Below are 12,118 nucleotides of genomic sequence, written 5' to 3' on the forward strand. Positions count from 1 at the left end.
CCAGAGGCAACTGACTCGCAGGAGGTCTGAAACGACAATGGACCCCAAAATCACAGCATCACAGAAACACAAGAACTTTGAGGAGTTCTGACATAACAAGGATCACAGGAGAGACAGGCTCCAGTCAGAGACAGCTAGGAAAGGTAGCCCTAGAGATAACCAGATGGCAAAAGGCAAGTTCAAGAACATAAGTAACAGAAATCATGGTTACTTGGCATCATCAGAACCCAGTTCTCCCACCATAACAAGTCCCAGATACCCCGTCATGATGGAAAAGCAAGACTTGGATCTAAAATCACTTCTCATGATAATTGATAGAGAACTTTAAGAAGGCCATAAATAACTCCATTAAAGAAATAAAGGAGACAAGTCCCTTCCGGTCTGGCCAGCACCGGGGTAGCTAGGACGCAGAGTCGGCTCCCGCCAGCTACCCACAAGACACGCCACAGGATCTTAAGACCTCTGGTGAGTGGAACACAGCATCTGCTCTAAACCAATCGTGCGGGACCTGAGACTGCATTAATTAGGGAAGTAGAAAACCCGGCCTGATCAGGGGCACAAGTCCCTTCCGGTCCAGCCAGCACCTGGGTAGCTAGGGCGCCAAGTCGGCTGACACCTGCCAACTACCCAAAAGACCCGCCAAGGGATCTTAAGACCTCTGGTGAGTGGAACACAACATCTGCTCCAATCCAATCATGCGGGACCTGAGACTGCATTAATTAGGGAAGGAAAAGACCTGGCCTGATCAGAGGCACAAGTCCCTTCCAGTCCTGCCAGCACCGAGGTAGCTAGGGCACCCACAAGCTACCCACAAGACCCGCCATGGGATCTTAAAACCTCTGGTAAGGGTTCTGGGACTCTGCCAAGAGTATTCTGCATAGGTGAGAGTGCAGAATACAGAAGCTAACAGCTTCTGGGACAGGTGGGAGCCACAGAGCTTCTAACGCAGCCCCCTTTTCGGGCCCCAGACATCCGGCCACTTTCCCGGCCAGAGGATAGTGGTCCGCCCGAACCCAGGAGGGCTTTGCCTGAGCATCTGCGGCAGACACCTTGGTTCCAGGACTCCTCCGAGGGTATTCTGCACAGGTGAGAGTGTAGAATACAGAAGCTAACAGCTTCTGGGACAGGCCTAAGCAACTCAGCTTCAGGACAGATCCTGTATTGGGCCTTCATCTTCGGCCAGGAGGGAGGTTCTAATGCCAGATATCTGTACACCTGTAAGAGAAGAGCTTGCCTACAGAGAGTGCTCTGACCACTGAAACTCAGGGGAGAGAGATAGTCTTCCAGGTCTGCTGATAGAGGCTAACAGAATCACCTGAGGAACAAGCTCTAACCAGAGACAACTAAATCAACTAACACCAGAGATTACCAGATGGCGAAAGGTAAACATAAGAATCTTACTAACAGAAACCAAGACCACTCACCATCACCAGAACCCAGCACTCCCACCTCGCCCAGTCCAGGGCACCCCAACACACCCAAAAAGCTAGAGCCGGATTTAAAAGCATATCTCATGATGATGGTAAAGGACATCAAGAAGAACCTTAATAACTCACTTAAAGAAATATAGGAGTACACTGCTAAACAGGTAGAAGACATTAAAAAGGAAGCACAAAAATCCCTTTAAAAATTGCAGGAAAACACAACGAAACAGGTGACGGAATTGAATAAAACCATCCAAGACCTAAAAAGGGAAGTAGACACAATAAAGGAAACCCAAAGTGAGGCAATGGTGGAGATAGAAACCCTAGGAAAGAAATCTGGAACCATAGATGTGAGCATCAACAACAGAATACAAGAGATGGAAGAGAGAACCTCAGTTGCAGAAGATTCCATAGAGAACATTGGCACAACAATCAAAGAATATACAAAATGCAAAAAGACCCTAACTCAAAACATCCAGGAAATCCAGGACACAATGAGAAGACCAAACCTACAGATAATAGGAGAAGGAAGATTTTCAACTCAAAGGACCAACAAATATCTTCAACAAAATTAGAGAAGAAAACTTCCCAAACCTAAAGAAAGAGATGCCCATGAACGTACAAGAAGCCTACAGAACTCCAAATAGACTGGACCAGAAAAGAAATTCCTCCAGACACATAATAATCAGAAACAACAAATGAACTAAATAAAGATAGAATATTAAAAGCAGTAAGGAAAAAAGGTCAAGTAACATATAAAGGCAAGCCTATCAGAATTACACTAGATTTTTCACCAGACACTATGAAAGCAAGAAGAGCTTGAGCAGATATTATACAGACACCAAGAAAACACAAATGCCAACCCAGGATACTATACCCAGCCAAACTCTCAATTACCCTAGATGGAGAAAAAAAACGTATTTCACCACAGAATCAAATTCACCCATTATCTTTCCATGAATCCAGCCCTTCAAAGGATAATAACAGAAAAAAAAAAACAATACAAGGATGGAAACCACGTCCAAGAATAAACAAGAAGATAATCCCTCAACAAACCTAAAATAAGACAGCCACAAGAACAGAATGCCAACTTTAACAAGAAAAATAATAGGAAGCAACAATTACTTTTCCTAAATATCTCTTAACATCAATGGACTCAACTCCCCAATAAAAAGACATAAACTAATAGACTGGCTATACAAACAGGACTCAACATTTTGCTGCTTACAGGAAACCCATCTCAGGTAAAAAGATAGACACTACCTCAGAATGAAAGGCTGGAAAACAATTTTTCAAGCAAATGGTCTGAAGAAACAAGCTGGAGTAGCCATTCTAATATCGAATAAAATCGACCTCTATCCCAAGGTCATCAAAAAAGACAAGGAGGGGCACTTCATACTCATCAAAGGTAAAATCTTCCAAGAGGAACTCTCAATTCTGAATATCTATGCTCCAAATACAAGGGCAGCCACATTCATTAAAGACATTTTAGTAAAGCTCAAAGCATACATTGCACCTCACACAATAATAGTGGGGGACTTCAACCCACCACTTTCACCAATGGATAGATCATGGAAACAAAAACTAAACAGGGACACAGTGAAACTAACAGAAGTTATGAAACAAATGAATCTAACAGATTTCTACAGAAAATTTTATCCTAAAACAAAAGGACATACCTTCTTCTCAGCACCTCATGGTACCTTCTCCAAAATTGACCACATAATTGGACACAAAACAAGCCTCAACAGATAAAAAATATTGAAATTGTCCCATGCATCCTATCCGATCACCATGGACTAAGGCTGATCTTCAATAACAAAATAAATAATAGAAAGCCAACATTCACGTGGAAACTGAACAACAGTCTTCTCAAAGATACCTTGGTCAATGAAGGAATAAAGAAAGAAATTAAGGACTTTTTGGAGAAAACTAAAATGAAGCCACAACATACCCAAACTTATGGGACACAATGAAAGCATTTCTAAGAGGAAAACTCATAGCTCTGACTGCCTCCAAAAAGAAACTAGAGAGAGCACACATTAGCAGCTTAACAACACACCTAAAAGCTCTAGAACAAAAGGAAGCAAATTCACCCAAGAGGAGTAGACAGCAGGAAATGATCAAACTCAGGGGCAAAATCAACCAAGTGGAAATAAGAAGAACTATTCAAAGAATCAACCAAACGAGGAGTTGGTTCTTTGAGAAAATCAACAAGATAGAAAAACACTTAGCCAGACTCACTAGAGGGCACAGGGAAAGCATTCTAATTAACAAAATCAGAAATGAAAAGGGAGACATAACAACAGAACCTGAAGAAACTCAAAACACCATTAGATTCTTCTACTAAAGTCTATACTCAACAAAACTGGAGAACCTGGGTGAAATGGACAAGTTTCTAGACAGATACCAGGTAAGAAAGTTAAATCAAGATCAGGTTAATGAAGGTCTGGTAGAACTCTGCACTAAACCCATCTGGTCCTGGGCTTTTTTTGGCTGGGAGACTATTAATGACTGCTTCTATTTCTTTAGGGGATATGGGACTGTTTAGATCCTTAACTTGATCCTGATTTAACTTTGGTACCTGGTATCTGTCTAGAAATTTGTCCATTTCGTCGAGGTTTTCCAGTTTTGTTGAGTAGAGCCTTTTGTATACCTATTCAACATTTTGTATACTATTCAACATTGTACTTGAAGTCCTAGCCAGAGCAATTTGTCAACAAAAGGAGATCAAGGGGATACAAATTGGAAAAGATGAAGTCAAAATAAAGTCAAAATATCACTTTTTGCAGATGATATGATAGTATATATAAGTATATAAGTATATATAAGTGACCCTAAAAATTCCACCAGAGAACTCCTAAACCTGATAAACAACTTCAGTGAAGTAGCTGGATATAAAATTAACTCAAACAAGTCAATGGCCTTTCTCTACACAAAGAATAAACAGGCTGAGAAAGAAATTAGGGAAACAACACCATTCTCAATAGTCACAAATAATATAAAATATCTTGGCACGACTCTAACAAAAGAAGTGAAAGATCTGTATGATAAAACTTCAAGTCTCTGAAGAAAGAAATTAAAGAATATCTCAGAAGATGGAAAGATCTCCCATGCTCATGGATTAGCAGGATCAACATTGTAAAAATGGCTATCTTGCCAAAAGCAATCTACAGATTCAGTGCAATCCCCATCAAAATTCCAACTCAATTCTTCAATGAATTAGAAAGAGCAATCTGCAAATTCATCTGGAATAACAAAAAACCTAGGATAGCAAAAACTCTTCTCAAGGCTAAAAGAGCCTCTGGTGGAATCACCATGCCTGACCTAAAGCTTTACTACAGAGCAATTGTGATAAAAACTGCATGGTACTGGTATAGTGACAGACAAGTAGACCAATGGAATAGAATTGAAGACCAAAAATGAACCCACAACCTATGGTCACTTGATCTTTGACAAGGGAGCTAAAACCATACAGTAGAAGAAAGACAGCATTTTCAACAAATGGTGCTGGCACAACTAGTTGTTATCATGTAGAAGAATGTGAATCAATCCATTCCTATCTCCGTGTACAAAGGTGAAATCTAAGTGGATCAAGGAACTTCACATAAAACCAGAGACACGGAAACTTATAGAGGAGAAAGTGTGGAAAAGCACAGGGGAAAAATTCCTGAATAGAACAGCAATGGCTTGCAATGTAAGATCTAGAATTGACAAATGGGACCTCATGAAACTGCAAAGCTTCTGCAAGGCAAAAGACACCGTCAATAAGACAAAAAGACCACCAACAGATTGGGAAAGGATCTTTACCTATCCTAAATCATATAGGGGACTAATATCCAATATATATAAAGAACTCAAGAAGGTGGACTCTGTAAAATCAAATAACCCCATTAAAAATGGGGGTCAGAGCTAAACAAAGAATTCTCACCTGAGGAATACCGAATGGCAGAGAAGCACCTGAAAAAATGTTCAACATCCTTAATCATCAGGGAAATGCAAATCAAAACAACCCTGAGATTCCACCTCACACCAGTCAGAATGGCTAAGATCAAAAATTTAGGTGACAGCAGATGCTGGCGAGGATGTGGAGAAAGAGGAACACTCCTCCATTGTTGGTGGGATTGCAAGCTTTTACAACCACTCTGGAAATCAGTCTAGCGGTTCCTTAGAAAATTGGACATAGTACTACCGGAGGATCCAGCAATACCTCTCCTGGGCATATATCCAGAATATGTCCCAACCGGTAAGAAAGACACATGCTCCACTATTTTCATAGCAGCCTTATTTATAATAGCCAGAAGCTGGAAAGAACCCAGATGCCCCTCAACAGAGGAATGGATACAGAAAATGTGGTACATTTACACAATGGAGTACTACTCAGCTATTAAAAAAAATGAATTTATGAAATTCCTAGGCAAATGGATGAACCTGGAGGGCATCATCCTGAGTGAGGTAACACAATCACAAAAGAACTCAAATTATATGTACTCACTGATAAGTGGATATTAGCCCAGAAACTTAGTATACCCGAGATATAAGATACAATTTGTAAAACACATGAAACTGAAAAAGAACGAAGACCAAAGTGTGGACACTTTGCCCCTTCTTAGAATTGGAAACAATCGCCCATGGAAGGAGTTACAGAGACAAAGTTTGGAGCTGAGACAAAAGGATGGACCATCTAGAGACTGTCATATCCAGGGATCCATCCCATAATTAGCCTCTAAATGATGACACCATTGCATACACTAGCAAGCATTGGCTGAAAGGACCCTGATATAGCTGTCTCCTGTGAGACTAGGCCGGGGCCTAGCAAACACATAAGTGGATGCTCACAGTCAGCTATTGGATGGAGCACAGGGCCCCCAATGGAGGAGCTAGAGAAAGTATCCAAGGAGCTAAAGAGATCTGCAACCCTGTAGGTGCAACAACATTATGAACTAACCAGTACCCCGGAGCTCTTGACTCTAGCTGCATATGTATCAAAAGATGGCTAGTCGGCCATCACTGGAAAGAGAGTCCCATTGGACATGCAAACTTTATATGCCTCAGTACAGGGGAACGCCAGGGCCAAAAAGTGGGAATGGTTGGCTAGGGAAGTGGGGAGGAGGGTATGGGGGACTTTTGGGATAGCATTCTAAATATAATTGAGGAAAATATGTAATAATAAAAATTATTTTAAAAAACAATACATATGTGTATCTAAACTATTTTTATTTACTAATAATATTTTAGTACATGTAAATGAAGTACAAATAAACAGGTACATGATATTTTCATATAGAATTCATTAAGTAACTGTAGTAAAAAAACATTGGAACCTTAAATTCACAGTATTTTTATGGATCCAGAGAAATTTTAATTAGGGAATAGAATTAAAGCTACAATAAAACACTTAAACTATTCTTGGTGAGAGAGAGTAGATTGAAATCTTTTCAAGAGAAACCTTAGAAAGTCACTAACAGCAAGGATCTCCTTTTGAGTAAACTCAGCAGCAAGGGAATATTCATTTTACAAAGTACAAAGGAGAAAGAAAGATTTCATGTAGAAATATCAACTTATTGTGGACAATTAACTTAAAAACTTTCTAGTACTTAGCAACAGAAATGTCAAAAGAATGTATATGAATGTGTATGTGTAATAATGCAAATTTTAATTAAATCATATGAACAATCCTGCTTTGCTATTTGAAATACTAAAGTTTAATTTTTAAGGAAATTCATTCATTCATTCATTCATTCATTCATTTAAATATCAACCAGGAGCCCTCTCACAGGGTTCCACCTCACTTCCCTTATCATTTTCTCATCTGAGACGGTGCCCCACACCATTGTATTACCCCAATTAGGCACATAAAGACTCTGCAGGGTTAGGTGCATCCTCTCCAGCTGAGGCTAGAAAGGCAGTTCTGTTGGGAATGGATTCCATGACAGACAGCAGCTTGAGGAACCAGCACCACTTGTTGGGAGAAATCCACATGGTGACTGGACTGTACATCTGCTACATGTGCTAGGGACATTAAAGTTTAAAAGAAACCGTATTTTAGAAAAAAATAATCGGTGCTTTACAGAATGATTCCTTATAGCCATCTATGAGTCCAATTTCAGAGGATACCATGACATCTTCTCACCTCTGTGGGTAGCAGGAATACATGCATACATATATGCTGGCACAACACTCACATGTATAAAAAAATATTGAAATATTAAGTTTTTATAGAAATTTTAAAAATTGTTTCAAAAAAAACTCTGGTGGTGCTTTGAGTGCATGTTTTTCAGCATAATTATTATTCTGTTATCAGAACTGATTTGTACCAAAGGAGTAATTGTAGGAAAGGCATACATTACAAACTTCTGAACCCTCAGGATGACTGGGTCATACATCCACAATAGGACTGATGTAGATGATATGATGAAGTCCACCCAGTACATGATCACAAAGAAAATCACCAGCAGCAAGATAGCCTGAGTGGCTCTTTTCTCAGGAGATGCTCTCAGGTGGCTGATGCTATGAAGGTGCTTGCATTGCCTCTGATGTCTGCACAAGATAATCACCATGTATGTACTTGTGGTCATCATGATTCCTACAAGAAACACATCTCTGCAGATTGACACTGTTAACATCAATCCCCTGATGATATAGTTCATGGGGAAGAGTGAGCAGGATTCAGTGACCTGCATCTGGTTATTCTCACTCACATTAGTAAAACCATGAACATAGAAGAACCGGTTACTACTGTAGGACAAATTGAAAGACCAAATACACAAGAAAACATAGGTCATGTATTTTTTTAGTTTTGGTTTAAAATTTGCCAACATTGAGGTATTGGGACTGATAGTGACAGCCTGGAACACACTTAGGAGGCAAGTAGTACAGATAGAGAGGCCTCTTGTCACTCTGCTTATGTAAAATGTTGCCTTACATTTGACATCATTTTCAATGCTCAGTGTTGCAAATATGTCTGTAAGCAACAGGTCCCCTCCAGTGAGAAACATCATCATGTGAATAAAGGTGAGTTGACAGGAGATCAAGTCTGTAGGTTTAGGTCTGTGACCTATGAATATGAAAATATAGAAACAAAGAAGAAACATATTGGCTAAGGCTCCAAGTCCAGCTTGGAAATAAAGGACATTCTTGAATGCAAACATAAGTGAAACTTGTATTCATCTTAAGAGCATGGTGGATGTTCATTTCAAATATCTGAAAAAGTAGAGTATAAATCAAGCTTGTGATACACTTGATAATAAGACTCTATCCTCATTTTATTTTCCTTACTAGTTGAAGATTGGCTTGTCTCTTTACATTTTATGTTCCAGATCTTACATCATAGCCTGCATTTTATATGCTTTCCATGTATCTCCTGTATACATACAATATTATAGACAATAAATCCATTCACATATACAGAATTCATAATTTGTAAGCTTTTTTAACCTTGATTCTCACACCTTAGAAATCCAATCCTGTTGATTTATATTGCCTCATTTCATACTTAGCATCCAAAACAGTCATGGTGAGCACAGAACATTAATCACATTTACACACCTGAATAGACTTATGTTGATTTGGAAAATAGTTACAAAAGGTATCAAAAATATTGAGGCGAGATCATAATTTTACTGAGCTCTATTTTATAACCATCTATGTTATGACATAATTCTAATGAAAGCATGGTACTAATTCAAGATAAGCCCACCATTTTAATTAGCAAATTTCTTCCTCAATTCATCTATTTTTATGTTCCATTTCAAAAGAAATCTATAATATGAATTTAAGACTAGATACAGTTGAAGAGCAGCAGTGTACTTTCCACAACCTATAACCACTAATTATCATTATAAATATTCATAGGTGGCACCCAATTTAGTTCCCATCCCATCACCTTTTATGACACTGAACTTCAGGTTTAAAAAAAAAACTAACTCCCAGTTTCCATGGCAAATACTGTTTGTATTTTCTTTTTGAAGAGAATTGAAAATTGTTAACAAAATGAGAAATTGTGGCTTTTCAGCAATTCATGTTGATATTTTACCTAACTACCTCTTTCTTCTGTATTTATCTCCCTCCACTCTGTATGAAGCCCCCCAAATCCTATTTTTCTGTTAAGATATTTATACTGTGCAGTTCTGCTTTCTATTGCTCTCACACCCCCAACCCTATCCTGGCAATGATTTTATTTTCCTTTCCTGGTTTCTGTAGTTACCACATAATCACACCTGAACATGTAGCACTTGGAGCCTCCAACAAGGGGCACCATGTGACATTCAGAGAATCACTATTTTCCAAACATTATGACAAAAGTGAACTTGCTGAAGATGACCAGATTGTGATGCATCTTGGAATTTATAGTTTAAAACAGATTCCTTCTCTTGCAATGGAAAACAAAGCCCCCAGTGTTATTAATATGTCATCAGCACCCACATATGTTCAATAGTTTCACTCAACAGTCTTACCTTCAGTGCCCATGCTTTTTATTTGGGGTGGTTACCAGGATCAATTTATTTTGGAATTAACTTACTTAGTACTTTAAAGTCAGCTTGTGAGAGAGAAATAGAAAAAAACTTCACTGGCTCAGATTCTTGTGAGAAGCCTAATTATATTTTCAACTTCATTAGTATAGTTCATATGTGTATGTATATATGTATATATATATATATATATATATATACTCACACACACATATATATATATATATATATATATATATATATATATATGCATGCACATATGCATAGAAAAATGCAGAAGATAGTGCCTGAAACCATTCCTAAGTATACTTAAACTTACCAGACTGGAGCAATACTGATAAGCACTAAATTAGTTAATATTTGATTTATACCTTGCTTAAATTTCATATAAATAGAGGCATACAGTAAGTTACCTTAAGAAAAGTAGTCAGAGAAAATACAAATTACAATTTAAATGTACCTTAACATGTACAACTGCACACCAATAAATTTCTGTGCTCTGTTTTTAACCCTATGAGATTTCCCAGGTATTTTGATACAGGGATGGAAAACTAACACAGTTGACCATTCCTAGGTCTAACCATGATCTTAGAATCATTAGAGCACATTTGCAAGAGAATCCTCTGTCAGATATGCATATTGAAAAGTTGAAACTGGAGCTACATGTTAAATATATATCAGTGTACAGTCATTGTAAAAAGTGATAGGCTTGACGATATTTTCATTTAATATATAATACCCATTATTCATCTTCATGATATGAGCCTTTCCTGTCTCTATTAACCCTTCTACTGGGCTCTGCTCTCTTCGCAATACCCATTTCTACTCTCACATATAAAATAAGAAATCAAATTAAGTGAAATCCATGTGTTATTAACCATTACACTGATACTTTAATGACTGAAAGCATCTCTTTTATTTGCTTATGGTATAATATTACTCAAAATAAATTCTAAGCGGAGGCTTCTCTAATCCTTTATTGCAGAATCATTCTAACACCTACTTACAGCTGTAACTATAATGAAGAGAAAAAGAAAGTCATCCACCTGGATCTTTGAAAGACATCTATGTAGAATGAGACCCGAAGAAGTAGTTATATGGAAGAAATGTCATTAGCCAATCTCCCTCTACACCCATACTTATGTCACCTGGAGAGGGCACTTTTGACTTTATGGTTGTGAGAAAGTGGCACCACCAAGTGGAAAAGTGAACTTTCCTAATTACAGGAGAACAGTGGAATAGAAACAGCTGAGCTCTGAGTTTCCAAGATGTGAGCTTTTCTCTCTAGGCATTAACTATATGTATGGATTAATTGATACAAGCCCTTGTGAACAGTAAAACTAACAACAATAATATCCCATTTAAAAGAAGTAGAAAAACATTTTACATCCTCCAAGGTATACATCCAGCTTCCAAAACATTCATGGCATACTCCATATGTGCTTGACAGTGGCTTCATGGACTCACCTAAAAATTAATCTCTTTTGCTAAAATAATAAAAATGTTACCTCCAGCAAACATACTTGAGGAAAGCCATTTTTCTTACAAAGCAAATAGACAGGAGGTAATATAACTCTGTCATCAGCAGAAATCAGGCTGTTGGACTAGAAATGTGGTTTATTTGATAGAGTGCATAGAAGTATTGTGTAGGTTGGACTCCATAAAGTAAATCAAAACTTAAAATTATAGTCACAGGCCAGAGGGCAAAAGAAGTCATTGGCAAAGACTTCTTTGCCACTGGAATGTAGAGCAGTCAGAGGGTGGATGGGGGGTGGGGGCGTGGGAAATGGAACATGGAGTGTGCAAAATAATTTTTTTGAAAAAAGAAGTGTGCAAATATTCTGTACTTATCACAATACACAGAAGTCAACTTAAAATGGATGAAAAGCCTCAATTTAAGGCCAGACACACAGAACATGATAGAAAAAATGTTGGTAATACCCCTGAGCTGACTGTGCCTGGAAAAGAACTTTCTTAATAGAACACTGCTTACACAGGCACTAAGAACAGCAATTAATTAATGGGGTCTTGAACTAAAAATCTTCAACATGGAAAAACACATGTTCATTCAGACAAATAAGAGAGAATGAAATAAGATAATTTTACCAACTGAACATCTGGTATATGGCTTGTCCTAGTGTTTTTATGCAGGATAAAACAGGATAAACAAAAACTAAGTTGTGGAGGAAAGATACTATTCAACTTATACTTCCACATTTCTTT

The 12,118-nt window shown here is 38.0% G+C and overlaps 1 protein-coding gene across 1 annotated transcript; it reads right to left on the bottom strand.

The window, feature by feature from the left end:
• Positions 1 to 7,663: 7,663 nt before the first annotated feature.
• Positions 7,664 to 8,575, bottom strand: Vmn1r31 (vomeronasal 1 receptor 31). The gene has a single exon (NM_001166729.1). The coding sequence runs from the start codon at positions 8,573 to 8,575 to the stop codon at positions 7,664 to 7,666; it is 912 nt and encodes a 303-aa protein (NP_001160201.1).
• Between the last annotated feature and the right edge of the window lie 3,543 nt (positions 8,576 to 12,118).

This window comes from Mus musculus, chromosome 6 (assembly GCF_000001635.26).
Source record: "Mus musculus strain C57BL/6J chromosome 6, GRCm38.p6 C57BL/6J".
NCBI classification, from domain to species: Eukaryota; Metazoa; Chordata; class Mammalia; order Rodentia; family Muridae; genus Mus; species Mus musculus.